Source organism: Synchiropus splendidus, chromosome 9, assembly GCF_027744825.2.
Source record: "Synchiropus splendidus isolate RoL2022-P1 chromosome 9, RoL_Sspl_1.0, whole genome shotgun sequence".
Lineage (NCBI taxonomy): Eukaryota > Metazoa > Chordata > Actinopteri > Syngnathiformes > Callionymidae > Synchiropus > Synchiropus splendidus.
This window is the reverse complement of record NC_071342.1, coordinates 14,906,080-14,921,924: the sequence shown is the minus strand read 5'-3', so window position 1 is coordinate 14,921,924 and position 15,845 is coordinate 14,906,080. Positions and strand designations below refer to the sequence as shown.

General features: G+C 41.3%; 1 protein-coding gene across 1 annotated transcript; it reads right to left on the bottom strand.

The window, feature by feature from the left end:
* Window positions 1-2,055: 2,055 nt before the first annotated feature.
* Window positions 2,056-5,427, bottom strand: chst3a (carbohydrate (chondroitin 6) sulfotransferase 3a). Its single transcript, XM_053875396.1, has 3 exons — window positions 5,323-5,427; window positions 4,724-5,248; window positions 2,056-4,457 (listed from the first exon to the last, which is right to left on the bottom strand). The coding sequence occupies exons 1-3, from the start codon at window positions 5,400-5,402 to the stop codon at window positions 3,755-3,757; spliced, it is 1,308 nt and encodes a 435-aa protein (XP_053731371.1). The 5' UTR covers window positions 5,403-5,427; the 3' UTR covers window positions 2,056-3,754.
* Between the last annotated feature and the right edge of the window lie 10,418 nt (window positions 5,428-15,845).

Genomic DNA, 15,845 nt, shown 5'->3' with positions numbered 1-15,845 from the left:
ATGTTCATCATTCCTCAGTTACACACCAGTAGGTTCAGGTTTAAACATAAGATCACAGGGATAATAATAATAATGAATAGCAAAATCATTGTTAAAATCATGAATGGAGTAAATTGTGTCATAGTTAAATTATATTCATCATCATAATTGTAATAATAAACTGTTGCTAAATTTGCTTTGTTTAGTCAAATGTTGTCTAGACACTGTGTAGTTGCTGACCGACAAAACAGAACGTCAAAGTTGCTAACCTCAAAACAAAGTGTATCTTGATGTTCACAGAGTGAGGGTGCAAAAGAGCTGAGCCTGGATCTCATGAACGGTGGGTTATGATGTCATAAGAATGATGTCATCGTAGTCAAGACCACTTCACCTGAGACTGAGTTGAGACCAAGACTTTAAGGGCCCCAGACCAAGAGCAAGACCAAACTGTCTACAGAAGCACAAGTCTATTAGTCATGTAGACACATTTACTTCCCACTGTAAAAAAACGTTTTTTTCAGAATAAATCATAAACTGCATACCCACAATTACTTGCACCTCTCAATGGTCTTGGTCTCGACCCAGTGTCTGGCCCTCTTGGTCTTGGACTTGGTCTCTGTCTGCTCTGGTCTCAAACAGCAACGCTAGACAAGAATACAGGGAGCACAAGCATGGAAATAACATCTCCTGAATTGGTTGGCTGTTCATAAACTTTGTCTGTTTCTGTGGTCACGCTCCTTTGAGACAATTTACGAAGATTTAGCTGCATCTCTGATAAACCTCACACCACATAGTGGCATATTACATTATTCTTACAAGGAGCATGACTTGGAGGAGGAGAAGCTTGACAGACAGCTGGGAGCTCTGAAGGGCTTTTCTCCATGCTACAAGGCCTGAGAGCAGTTTGAAAGAATGCGGCCGTGAATGAACTCCCTGTTACTGCCTTTTACTCCCTGGTTATTCCCACTCAAGCCATTTAGGGACCCTTGGCAACAGTGTGGATGGGAGGCACGGAAGAGTCACTGAGACTGCTGTCTTCCACTTTAGGATTTGAACCCTACTGCAGTGGAATGTCTCTGACGCTCTTTATAGGGCACTGTAAGCATGTTAATTTTTGTTGGACATTCTTGTGAGATAGTCAAATTCAGGAATGTGCAGCATCACCTCCCAGGCAGGGGCCGGCACGGCTCATACCATGAACCTCAGGAACAAACTGGTTGTTCATCATTTTGATCCGTCAACACAACCACAAGTCAAATGACACAAGTGAAACATGTTACTATCTTAGCAGAGAAGAAGCAAATAGGTCCAGGTTCAGTGGACGCAGGCTCAAGCTGTCACCAGAAAATAGTTGGTCTGTGACACAATTATATAGTGGAAAAGGAAATAGTATTAATATTAGGGGAATGCATCCAAAAAAATAAAGGTTAAAATAGTGTATTGTAATGTATGTAAAGAAGAAAATGAAAAAAATAAAATGAAAAGTAACAACAGGGGAATGAAAAAAAAATCAGAAAATACATTCATGACTCTTTGTTCCACTGTGTGTATATATATATATATATATATATATATATATATATATATATATATATATATATATATATATATATATATATATATTATTTGGTCACCAACAATCTTGAATGTTTTTTCCCATAAATTCCAAAGTTTCCTTTCCTCCCCATTGTTACTAGTACAGAAGTAGTAGTAGTCGTTGGTATATCACACATTTTTGAAAAGTCTATGTACAGTACGGTACAACAGACAGTAATGTATTAGCCACACTCACATTGGATTGACGTCTGTGTAAAGGGCCTGATGTGGTTCTGAATGATTCTCAGCTTCACTTGTACGAACTTTGAAGGCCCTGCCAGGTGAGCATTCAATGCAAGCTGTTGCTGGTGATGACTCAGGAAGGGAGACAAAGGTGAAACTGCTGGGCTTCGCTTGGTCCCCAGTGAACACAGTACAACCCCCTACAGCTGCCACAGACCATAAATCATCAAATATGAACACAGCCTTTAAAGAAAATCTTGATCGATAACAAACTTTATTCGTAATCCAGCAGCACAAACACGTTCCTTCTAATAAACAGCACATTCTCTCACAATTCGGTTCCACCTCTTCAAACGGCTAGTAAATATTAATGTTGTAAACACAGCAACGGCACAAGGTCACTGCTATACCGTCCTGTAATGCATATCCCTTTTCCACCAGCAGCCAGCCAGTTTCAGCTCGGCCAAACCCAACACAATAACTCCATTCAAGTGGACTCACAGTGGACACCTTTATATGTTGCCGAGAGACAGTTAACGCAACAGCACCTGGGTTTCACTTAAAGGCACAGGACGCGTTCGTCCGCTTCAGGACGCCAGTTTATAACAACCTTTTCACATCAAAACGGAGACAACAGACAGTAAAAAGACAACACTGACTCTTCCTGGGTGGAACAGAAAACTTGTTGACAAACTTGTAGAATCCAAAATGAATCAGTTCAGAAAGATCAAATATAAAGAGGTTATGGTTTGGGACTAACCCTAGCCATTATCATTCGTTTGACTCAATATATCTCTCTTCATTTTGTTGGCTTAACGTCTTTTCATACATGTATTGCTGGACTGTATTTGGTTCCATCCCTGCAGTAAGGCCTTCACCGTGGAGCCGCTCAAGTGCTTTATAATAAAATATGTTCCACGGTTCAAGACTTCATGTTTTGGTTTGTTAATGTTCATAGAAATATTGCAAACTTGTTGAACCCATGGCTTTTCTAACAGAGGCTAGTTGTGCAGCTGAACATTCTTCCCAGACATCCCTTTCCCAAGTGAGCAATTCTTGTTCCGTGTACTTTATAGTTGCATCGAATCAGCCGTGGCACCTTCTTCCTATTCCCGTTACACACACTCAGCTATCAGAATTTAAATTATGACCAAACGCGATATGCTACTAAGCTAACAACCTGGTTAGCCTGCGAATCATGACTACTACATTTCAACTTTGTTTCCCATTTTCAACAGCACATTCATAAATGTGTGAAAACTAAACAGATAAAAACACTGTAAGTAGGACTGCACAACAAGTTGGCAACGTATCGCCCTAAACATGTCGCATCCCTGGCCCCCATATCGTAGAGCGACAGTTCATTTATCTACGGTGGCCCCAAAGGGCAAACAGCAATCTCCAAACCGAAAATACATTTACAAAAATTGCACAAAAAAAACGCAAAACAGAAACCCAACCACGAAAACTGATTTGAAATAACTTTGATGCAAACCGTAGAAAGGAGTAAACTTGGACAAATTGCACAACAGTCGCGATTCTGTTTTTGTGATTGTGATTCTGTTTATGTAAATGTGTTTCTTCTTTGGGGATTCCGTTTTTGTAGATGTGCTTTTTGGTTTGTGGTCGTACTTCTCTTTTGTCTTTTGCCCTTCTGGGCCACCGTATTTATCACGCCTCAACATTACCTTTACATGTAAATCAGTCGCTGTCACACGGATCGCATTTGGCGTGGACGTAACCAGCGTCAGTGCTAATGTTGCAGTAAATTCATGTCCTGAATTCTAAATTTTTCTTCCATTCTCAGCTGCATCACCTTAGATGCAGGATAGATAGTGCTTTTTTGCTTCATCGTACATTCTATGAAACACATGACCCCTGTTTTGAATCAGGCTTTCCCTTTTCCACCAGCAGTGTAACTTGGAGGCACCGTGGGGGTGACTTTATGGCAGTAGGTTATTAAGATAAATAAAGGATTTGGTTTGTGCAACTGTCATCAAACTCTCTGGAAGAGCCTCTCCTTCAGCAGACTGATGGATTTGTTCCTCAGTGTTTTCTCGCTGTCGACGAATCTGTACCCGAACAGCTTCATGGTGGGTCCGCACACCCTCTGCACCACCTGAGCCAGTGTGAAAGGAATGCTGAATCTCCACTTCTCCGCCTGCTCCGATGAGTTTTTCTGAGTGGAATATATCCCGCTGGCCCCCTGTGTGGTCTGCGTGTTCCTCAGGATCCACTCCCTCGCCTGTGGACTGAACGGCACCCCCGTGAATCTGTACATCTCTTCCGCTTTTTGCATGGGGTATCTGGCGATGTCCTCGTAGCGAACTAGCATGTATCGGCCTCTCAGCCAGCGCGGTTGGCTCAGGCCCACTTCGGCGGACAGTCGAATGTTATCGCAGTTTCCTTTCAGCCTCTTCACCTCCTCATCATCTTCTGGCACCTGGCCGTCCTGCGCCCAGGTCTTCCACGTCTGGTACTTTGAGGAGAAAGCCACCATGCGGGATGCCAAGATGGCCCGAGGGTCCCGAACTAGGTGGATGACCCGGACGTCCAGACGAGCGTCCTCCACTAGCGGCTGCAGCGTGTCCAGCTGACGGACCCGGACCGTCTTGATGGCGTGGTGCTGCTTGGAAAGGCAAGACTCCGACGCCAGGGTCAAGTTCAGCGGACCACAGCGGCGAGTCTTACAGTGATACCTGCAGCAAAACAGTTTTTTTATACATCAAACATCTTCCTCAGCCTGAAGTAAAATAGGGTTGATGAGGTTTCATGAAACAGTACCCTGATTTTCAGAGGCCACCAGATGAATGTTTGGACTTGAACAACTAATTCAATGAAACTTCATATCCGTTCTAAACCAAGAATGCCATCTACTGTAGTGTCCTTTGAAAATTAGGTGCTGTTTCATCAACCCTGCAATACTGGTTCATGATACCTCATCTACCCATCACTAGTAAAATACCTCTCAAAAACATCTTTGATCACCGGCGTGCACACTGGCTCCTCACACAGCGAGATACTGGACTCTCTTCTGAAAAGGTCAGGGGTGACGTGGTCCAGCGGCGCTGGGGAGATGAACTTCTCAAGAGGAGAAAAGTCACACAAGAGCAGCCCCTGCAGGACGTCCCGATAAATCCCCGCCAGCACGGTAGCGTTGCTGGACTCCGCCGCCGTCGCTAGCATGCGCTCCACGTGCCAGAGAGGCTCGAAAAGGTAGAACATGTTGTCTCCGTGCTGGTTGAAGAACTCGCCGACGAACGAGGAGCCGGTCCTCGTGGTGGCCAGAAGCAGAACGTGTTTGCGCCCGCCGTTGTAGTTGAAGATCGGGTCATCGTCCAGCTCTTGGTCTTCGGTGGAGTTCCGGTGCGTACCGTTGAATTTGGAGAGGAGCATCTTGAGCAGTGACAGGCCGCTTTGAGTCATGTTGCTGAAGTCCAGAGGAGAAGGGGTCTGAGGCGTTTGCCTTTGTATCAGTTTATCAGAGACCCTGACAGACAGGGAGCAGATCACACTCACAGACACTGAAGGACTGCTAGCTGGGCTATCATCAAGCTCTCTTACCTCGAAAGGATGTTGCTTTCCTTCTCCAGGATGACCAGGGCCACAATAAAAATGAAGACGATTGCATACTTGGTCTTCATTTTCAGACTCCTGGTTGTGCACTGTAGTTCTAGTAGGTTGGCTTCACTCTCATAGCTCCTCATGCAGAGTACGAGGACTCAGTCTGGGGTGTGGATAAAAGAGGAATGAATCCCGGGGGAAGCATCATACCTGAATGATAGAAACATGTCTGCTGCTCGCAGAACTTAAGTTGGCACATCGCACCCGGACCCCTGAAGGAAAGGACCGGGTGATGACGGCTGCAGACTGGAGAGATATTTACCTTCCAAGATTAAAAGATTGTGTTTTTATTGTCATGAATTCAGTGAATGTCAACCTCCACCCCAACACCCCCCCTGTGTTGTTTCTCTGTCATATCAAACATTCTGTTCCACGTCGTTATTCAAGTCAGGTGCCATCTTAAGATTTTAAATATAATATATATATAAAATAAATATGTTTAATATTTACGATTTTCAGCACATGAGGATTCTCTTCACTCACATAAGAATTGGGCGTTTACCATCCTTGGTCCAGAGGGTACAAAAACCAAGCCCAATTTGTGTGTGTGTGTGTGTGTGTGTGTGTGTGTGCCCCCTACAGTCCTTGTAACTAATTTTGAGGAAAATACTAAAATAACAAACAAAAAGAAGAGTCAAAAATTTTGTCATGAATGTGTTGTATTTAACTGTTGAACCAGTACTGGCTAAATCAGACACATGACAAAAAAAAAAAAAAAATGACAGAAAATGACAACTTTTAGTCAGACGGCATGAAGGCCGCAAAAACGCAGACAAAGGGCCGCATGTGGCCCCCGGGCCGCACTTTGTCCAGGTCTGGTTTAGAATGAGCGTTTTCAGAAGATTTGATCACATGGCAGTTTACTTAGAGGCCTTCAAAGGTTGTGGGGACAAACAAGGTGATATTTGACCTGCAACTTTGCGAGTATTGATTTAAGAAGCCGCTTCCATAAACCATGTAGCTTCTAAGAATCACAGAAAAATGATTTTCTCAGGAAGGAGTTGTGTGAGTTTAAGCAAACAGCGATGTTTTCCACTGCACCCACACACACACAAACACCTCTCTGATCTGGATTCCTCCCTCAGCCTTCAAGTGTTCGAGCTGACAGAATAGATTTGACAAAACAATCTTTAAGTGCGACGCACAAGTTGAAACACGAATGCGTGGGCGAGTTTGAACTTACAACTGAAAGTAAATACGCACTTTTATTTTCTTTAAATTGCTAAGTCAAACTCCTACCTGGTTTTAACCGCCTGGAAATTCATATTGAAAAAGCCCTGTTCAAATCAAAAGGTGTCTCCGGCAGTTGAGCGATCGTGTGCTCCGTACAGTAAATATCACCCAATTATCGAGGCTTAATACGCCGCTGCCGTCAAACTGTCAGACGGAAGCGCTTAAGCTGAGCACTTTTGCATATTCAGGAGTCACTGGAGCGTTTGGCAAATCTGACTGTCTGCTCAAGCAGAAACACACATCACTCTGTTTATCATCTCACTACAAATTACATTAATGGAGGCTTTCGAAAACCTCCCAGAATACTCGCCGAAGGAGCCGCAGTCAAGAGCAGGAGCTTCTGTGGGTGTTGGTGAGTCAATCTGACAGTTATTTGGAAGCGGTGTCATCCGTTTATGGTCTGTGATGCGCTCACCTCGGCGATAAGAGCAGGGTTTTGTACTGACACGTCTCTTCACCCTCACTTCCAGTAAGCAGGCCTAACACTGCTGCTATTATTATTATTATCATCATCATTATCATTGTTATTACTGTTATACAGTAGATCAAATTGATATTTCCTTGAAAAGTTATATATGTATATATATATATATATAGTGTACAAAATGGAAAACAGAGACATAGAGTCACAAAAGACACAAAGGGAGACAAAACAAAGGCAAATACTGGAGTCAAGCAGCAAAACATGGAAGGTTCTGGATGAAAGCGTCCAAACCAAGAAATGAAGAAAAGCATTTGCTGGGGCTGAGGAGAGAGGCGCCCGCTTGGAAGCCATCGTGAGAGCCAAGAACACGATGAGGTACTCGGTGCCAGAAGACATGGAAGTTGATGCTCTTAGGTTCTTCTAATAGGGAGAAGGTGGGATGCAAAGAGGAGTGAAGAAGATCATCATGACCGGCTAGAAACGTGACCATCAATGATCAGACCAGGATTACATTGGACCATGGGAGTTCCTGGAAATGAAGGCCGAGGCACATATTCTCTTTCCAGGGAAGCTGAGAGTTCCAAGATGGCAAGGAGGAAATCCTCCAAAACCCAAGAGCAGCTCCTCACACACAGTGGCACATTACCAGAGGAAGATGAAGACGCGTGAGGAGCACTGACCTTCTGAAGACGACAAGCAAGAGTCAGAGAAGTGTCACTTTGTTGAACCAAACCCCACTTTTTTCCAACTCATTTGACACCGGGTCATTTCATTTAAACAGCTGCTGAATCCATGTCCGGGTTGAAAGGGAATGCTGCGACCCTGTTCAGTATTGACGCGGCCAAATGTGCCATTAGGAAATCGATCACTCGTGAAATGAAAGACCTTGTTGGAGGAACCTTTGTTCGGAAGCAGTCTCTCAAACAGGTTGGAAGATGCACAAGTTATTCCTCTGACAGGTTTGTTTTCAGGAGGAGGGATGCTTTCACATTCAAATGTATTAAACCGAACAGTACACAAAGATATTCAGGGTCAGTCCACTTGAGTGTGTGTCCTAACCCTGACATGGACTGGAGCCCCAGTAAGAAGCAACATTGGGCTCCAGTCCATGTGACATTATGGGGTGGAAAATGAAAGCATGTCTATGTTCATCTTGATATTTGTGAAACACATCATGTGTGACGCCCCCTAAAATCGATGTGAACCATTACTAGGTCCTCTGAAGTCAGGTTAACAAGGTTATGTGTGAGGGAGAGAGAGAGAGTGTGTGTGTGGTGTCCATGTATTACTACAGGGGGGATGGGTCTTCAATAGGGAGCAGTTCCAACATCACCCCCACTCAACATGAATAAATACATACTAATGGCTTGCGTTCTGCGTTAAAAAATCATAGTTTTGTTCACCATATGACAGGACTATATCGATATTATCATATTGATGACAGATTTAAACCTTCAAAATGATGTGTTCTTGATCCAATCGCGACTTCTTTTCAAGCGATCTCGAGTGTTAGACAGCGTGTTGGGGGTGAGGGACCGTGGTGCGATGAATGGATGTGCATGAATGGAGCTGCTCACAAACCTCAACAGCAGCCTTCTCTCTGCAGTCGATACAGTCTGGATCTGGGAACGGCAGCATCGTCTCTCCGTGGCCGCATCTTGCTTCATCGAGTCGGACGCTTCATAGTACCAGATCACCGGCAGGGAAACCCCGGAGAAGCATCGATGCCTCACCGCCAGCTCTGGCTTCTGCTCAGACCAGATGCTCGGTGGGAAATGAATGGAAACTTGATCAAAAATCAAACACTGTCGGAGCTAAATCTCAAGTCAGGTGACGTTGGTCTCACAACAGGGAGAAAAGTTTTGCTCTTCCCCGCGCAGCAGAGCCCGGGACCACGCGTCACCTCACCACGTCCATGCTCGGGACATCCTGTGCGCCAGGTCACGCCCCTCCAGCAACATCCCTCCCCCCCCCGTCCCAACTAAAGCAGAAGGAGAGGCAGATTTTTTTTCTCCGGCTGATGGTTAAATGTCTGTCTTCAGGTCGTCGGAGCTGAAACGTCCATCTAACCGTTTGTGTTGTCTCTCACTGGTTGCTGTGGCAACCGCTTTATTTTGCGCAGCGTAGTGTGCGCGGTTCTTATTGGTGAGGGATCACTGTCGACTGGAAATGACAATGACAACGAAATCCACCCGTAAATGATGAAGACTAAACGAACCACATGTGTCATATATAACGTAGCTCAATGCAATTGCATTGATTGCATGATAATAAAAAGTAAAAAGTACATAATATTCATCATATTTTAGCATCCGGATACGACACACTATTATATGTTTCACACATGATATTGTTCATGGTGTGACCCAAAGTGAGTGCACAGCTTTTTTTTTTTTTTTTTAACTGAACTCTCAACTCTGTTTACAATTTTTAGTACAATAAAAAAGTAAATAAATGATCATACGTTTTAAAATTCATAATTTTGACAATGGTACAGAATAAATTAAAATCAAATTAATGTTAATAGAAAATATACAGTGACTGAAAAGGGCAGCTTTGGCCGAGTTGAACAACGTAAATGTGAGAAAATGAAATAATGAAATGAATATAACAAAATAATTTCTTAAATCTACGTTCATGAATATATAATAATATATAATATAATAATAATAACTATATATATATATATATATATATATATATATATATATATATATATATATATATATATATATATACGCGAAGTTAATAAAAAACATTCATCATAATGAAGTTAAAAACATAAATAAAATAAAACATTTAAAAAATAATGAGTATATATTGTATTTTTAGTGTTTATTATTTATTTTTCGAAAAAATGTGGGAGCCATGTAAAGGAGACATAATGTCATGAAACACTGAACTCACACCACTAAACTGAACCATAACTCTCTCACACTCCGTGTTTAAAAGAGAGGAAAAATTGGAAAGGAAAGTGTCATCACTTTTCAGCATGAAAGGTGGCTACCTTTCGCCTAGGTGGAGCAGTTCTCTTCTGTAAAGAAACATTCACTTTCATAGTCATCATTTTTGAGCTAATAAAATTGTTGTAAAAGAACGTACCTTTAAAACTATATTGTCTGGGTGAATTTTATTTTATTTTATTTTATTAACAGCATTTCGAAGCACTTCCCTAGTTGGTGGAACCCCACTGACCATGACAATAATTCTATTCTGATTCTGATTCTGATTTGAAGCTGGGGTAAACACTAACAGCTTTTTACCCCTAGAGGGCAGCAAAGTCAAAGAAAAACTGTAATCGAATTAACGGTTCATGAAAATGACCATGACAGTTTTCAGATGTTGATAATGATGACAACATCTGCATCTGATGAAGGAGTCAAATTTTATCACACATTTTAGTTGTCGTGCAGAAGGTTTGTTGGTCTGTACTCAAAGTAACTTTTTGCGTAAACAGATTCATGAAAGAATCATGTTTGGGAACTATTTTTGGGTTATTTAAAGTGTTTCTCAATTTTTAAAAAAGGGTGCTAATATGACTTTATATTTTTACACCAAATGATAACCTCATGTGCAGCGCACACGATGCACTGTAATTTGTTGTTAAAGCTAGTCCAGAAAGGGGGAAGTGGTGAGCTGGCAGCGGGGTTGATCCACGCGAGGAGCAGCTAAAGGCCGAGTCGGCTGTCGTCACAATATCATGGCTCCGGTGAAGGATTTGTTTGGATGTTTCATTTGTGAATTCAATGGCACATTTTGCGTCACAAACTGCAAGGAATCGAAGTTGATCTATTGATGTTTCTTTCGGTGACTGACTAACCTGCACCGTGTGGAGGCGAGGAGGGAGTGACCTAGTTTAGGAAAGGGCCAGGACTGAAAACAAACCTCTGCCCTTGGCAGACCACACTGGAGATTATCAATAATAATCCAAAATGGAAAATCTGAATTGGGAATGTGGACCACAGGTGCTCGTACTATTCCTGTAGTAACAGCAGGATAGAAATAAAAGCAAATTCAGTTGGAAAGTCCGAACTATTTCACCATGATGCTCCCAAATTTGCCCATTAATTCAGATGTGCAATGTGAATTTGGTCCACTTTGAATTTAATCCCAAATGTTCCCAATGTCCGAGTGTTAAACTGCTGGACATGTTCAGTTGATATTTTTTTAATGGAGCATTTTAGAGACACGGCCAGGATGAGAGCCAAGCTATTAATATCAGCATGTCTCACTGGAGACATCAGTGTCTGATCTGTGGCCAAAAACGTGCTTTAAACTTCCAGCAGTGGATTGGAGTGGACTGATGGAGCACCTCAACACCAATCCGGAGCAGATGTCACCGTCGGCCCATGTCAGACTCTAATGAAAAGGGGATGAAAGGAAGCATCAAAGGGGAGTGACGGTGGGGGGTCTTGTTAGTTCAGTTGTATTGAGATATTGATATCCAGAGGAAGAGTTGAAGATGAAAGGCAGAAGTATGTGCACTACTGTAGACGGTGCGACAGATGATTCAAGGTGAGAGTAGATCACAATCTTCTTGTTAGCCATGGTGATGGACAGACGGACAGACAGATGAGGTCAGGGAGGAGTCACTTTGGTGGACCATGATGTTGACAGGCACCTGCACAGCAAACCTCATCCTTTAACAAGAAAAATGCATATTGCTGCATCACTTTCATATTTGTCCCTGAAAATAAAATAAAAAAAAACATACGTTTGTTAACTTTTTTGAAATCGATGTGAGCAAGAGATAAAATTGTAACATAACTCCCTGACCCTAAATTTTAGTAAATACAAATAGTCTATTATTATGGTGCAAAACTAGATATACTCAAAAGAAAATGAAGAAAAGAAAGAAGAAAATTGGAAGGATGAAAATAATAATAATAAAGAAATAGTATTAATATTAACACACAAATGACGTTGGAACATTTTTTTTAAATGCAGTTGTATGAAATATTAATAAATAAATAAATCCATGTAAATCGAAAGGAGTGAATAAAAAGCGTAAAAAAGGTGAATGAAGATCATGAAACACTGAAAATCATGAGAAGAAAAAATAATGGTTTTCTAAAATAAGAAAAAGACATTGTTTCATACATTCCAGGCCACTTCAGTTTTTTTCCAGCATTTTTCCTGAACTTATGATTTTTTTTCCTTATGACTTCAGTGTCATGAATTGGACAACAGAACCTGACGTCACTCAACAACACTGCGTCTTTAGATGAAAGGATCATTTCATACAACTGATCGAAAGCATTATGCAGTTGAGCACATGCAGTTGGAAAGTCAATTTATACACATATATATCTTTCCCTGAAATTTCCCCACGGTGCAGCCGGCAGCTCCAGCCACAACTGGAGCAGCGAGGACAGCATGTGCGGCTGTGATTGAAGGCTCAGGATTAGAAACTGGATGAGATGAGCAGTGAGCTTTGACCATATGACTTATATGACACAATAAGCTTCAGGGATTGCATTTTCCCACAATATAAGCCATTGTAGGTTTATGTATCGTAACTAAGGAAAATGGATCTAAAAGAAATCATCCGCTTTTAAAATCATCTGATCACTCACTGCGACTGTAAAAGCTCAAACCTTGTCTTGCGGAAATATTGTGTCGATTAATTGTGCTTTGCATTATTTGCCCACGGCGTTGTGCATTACAAGATGAGGATTAGAGCACAGTGGGTTAATCTTTGGCAGTGCCATCTGTCACTTCAGGAAGAATTAAAACCTGAAGCCCTGGCCTTCACCACTCACCTGCCAGGTGATCGAGTGACTGTGTGTGTTGCTTGTCCTACTGAGAGGCAAACGTATGACTCATGAAGGCAAAGCGTTTAACAAAGCAGATTCAGATAAGTGACAATGCTTGTTTTTATCATTTTATTTCATTATTTATACTTTCTTTTGTTGTTGAAAAGGCACACTATTATTATTCTTATAAAGGCAGACATAAAATCTGAAATAATATAAATTATTAGTAGTAATAATTGAAATGTATATAGTGTAAATCAATAAGCAAAACTGAACCTCATTATATATATGTTTTCATGCAAAAGGTTTGGAATCAAAGTGTATATATATATATATATATATATATATATATATATATATATATATATATATATATATATATATATATATATATATATATATATTTTTTTTTTTTTTTTTTTTTTTTTTTTTTTTCCAATTACATTTTTTTCTATTTTCTTCTATTTAAAAAATCATTCATTTCAAGGAGGGCCAGTGGCACCATGGGCAACCAGGGCTGCCTACACTATATAGTGTAAATCAATAAGCAAAACTGAACCTCATTATATATATGTTTTCATGCAAAAGGTTTGGAATCAAAGTGTATATATATATATATTTTTTTTTTTATTATTTTATTTTTTTTTTCCAATTACATTTTTTTCTATTTTCTTCTATTTAAAAAATCATTCATTTCAAGGAGGGCCAGTGGCACCATGGGCAACCAGGGCTGGACTTTGCAAATTCTCCTTAGGTTTCGAGATACTTCAGTAGGTTGGTGTTGTGCTAGAAGCACTGACTCCTTCATAAAAGTTGCCATTACAGAGGATCTCAAAAGCAATAGAGATGAAAACCTTAAGTGTTCGGCTCCTCCATGTGGTGACCCACTGGCACTGCAGCTGGCGTTCATACCTGGTTGTTGTTTTTGTTTTGTTCAAAAGAGTTAAAACAAAAACAAGCCATTTCACAAACACAAGTTCATTAGACAGCATTAAGTGTTCTTTCTTATTTCTGTCGCTCTTTGCTTCCCTGATGTCATACATAAGCACATACCTCGTTGTGCGACTGTGTCCGAGGAGCCTATGTGATCACCCAGTATGTGTTGGCTTGGCCTGTCCCAATAGGAACCAGACCTTAAGGTTCAAAAATGAGGGCAGCAGAAAAGAACCATGGAGCTCTGCCTTCGATTCCTAACCTGGGCAAATGACTCAGAACTTGTCCACTACAGTGGAGACAAGTGTGGTGCTCTTGTTCTCAGATATATTTTCACCCTTGGTTGATAAGACAGTGGACGCACATCTGGAGAATAACATCATTATCAATAGATTATAAACATTCACACACACACACAATGAATATCATCCTCCTCAGATGAGATTGAAACTGGATTAATATCAGATGGAGCATGGAGTGGACGGTATATTGTCATCCATGTCAGCAAATCCTTTTAGCGTGCCGTGCCATCTGATAGCTTCAGTCGCCATACCATCCCTGGCTTTCAGCGGGATTTGCCCAAGAGAATGACGATATTGTGTTTTTACTCAGTCACATCTGCACATCTGGAGCGACGGCGCCACCCTCCTGAGGAAAGACTCACAACGACACCAGCAGTGAACACACAAGAGTTGTGAAGCGTTATAAGACACACACTCTGGCATGCACACACAAACATGGTCGTAGCACACAAAGTACAGAAGCTCTGAACTGCCACGGCAAGATATTTTTATTGATCGTTTGATTGATTCGTATGAGGGAAAAAAACACGTCCGACAGCACCTGCTTCTCAATGGACCGAGCCTTTAAATGCCGGACAGTCCGGCCAACAGGCCAAATCAGATGATGTGAATTCACTGACATGCGTTTCAGATTGTCTACTTACTTTGTCGTCCTGGAGCTTCTTAGTATGGTCTTCTGACAGTCCACAGCTTCTCAAGAAGCTGCGCAGAGTGCCATCATGTTCGTCCATTGAGAAGCATGTGTTGTAGGAGCATCACCTTGACGGTCTCCGGTCACCCCACATCCGACGAACGAACGTGTGTTTTTTCACACACGGACATAATAATTATCTCATACCAATGTGTTTTTTTCTGGTATGAACGTAATAATTATCTCATACAAATGTTTTTTTTCCCTTAGGGAGGTGGCAATTTTCTTGTACGAAGGTTTTTTTTTTCCCCCGTACGGACGTGGCAATTTTCTTGAACGAAGGTTTTTTTTTTTTTGCCGTACGGACATGGCAATTTTCTCGTACAAATGTGTTTTTTTCTTTGTACGAACATAATAATTATCTTGTACAATCATGTTTTTTTCTCATACGAACGTAATAATTAATAATTAACTTGTACAACATTTTTTTTTGCCGTACGTAGGTGGCAATTTTCTCGTACAAATGTGTTTTTTTCCTTGTACGAACATAATAATTATCTTGTACAAACATTTTTTTTCCCCAACAGACATGACAATCTTCTCATACGAACGTTTTTTTTTTTTTTCTCGTATGAACGTGACAATTTTCTCGTACAAATGTGTTTTTTTCCTCGTACAAACATAAATGTGTTTTTTTCCTCGCACGATCATGTTTTTGTCTCGTAGGAACATAATAATTATCTTGTACGAATGTTTTTTTTTAGCAGTCACTCGCCACCGCTGGTCTGAGTGCAGCAGGAACAGGGTTAAATAAAGTCAGTTTGGGTTCAGCAACCTCAGCTCTATCCATTTATTCATGGTGTAATATATGTGAAAGCGATTTCGCTGGCTTCCCTCGCTGGTGAGGATGAACTGTACTGTCACATCGCACGAGACTGGGATTCGTTAATTGTCAGCCATGAGAGTCACTAACGAATGTAATCTACATGGTCTCACGTTCAGCCATAATCCCATCAGATTATTCATCTGCAGTCTCTTCTGATTCATGACTAATCTATGACTAAACGCTGGTTGTCTTCTTCATGTAATGCCCCAGAAGGGCACGTGGAGTGGACAGATGGCGTCACATATAGCAGGACGCAAACATTAACCACAAGTATCTTTAATCCCACTACATCTCAGAT

Bases quoted from the DNA above. Each gene is read 5' to 3' on its own strand.
- chst3a (XM_053875396.1), bottom strand. From the start codon at position 5,402: ATGAAGACCAAGTATGCAATCGTCTTCATTTTTATTGTGGCCCTGGTC. The intron at 5,249-5,322 runs GTAAGAGAGCTT...CCTGTCTGTCAG, and splicing joins GAAAGCAACATCCTTTCGAG to GGTCTCTGATAAACTGATAC. The intron at 4,458-4,723 runs GTATTTTACTAG...GTTTTGCTGCAG, and splicing joins ATCAAAGATGTTTTTGAGAG to GTATCACTGTAAGACTCGCC.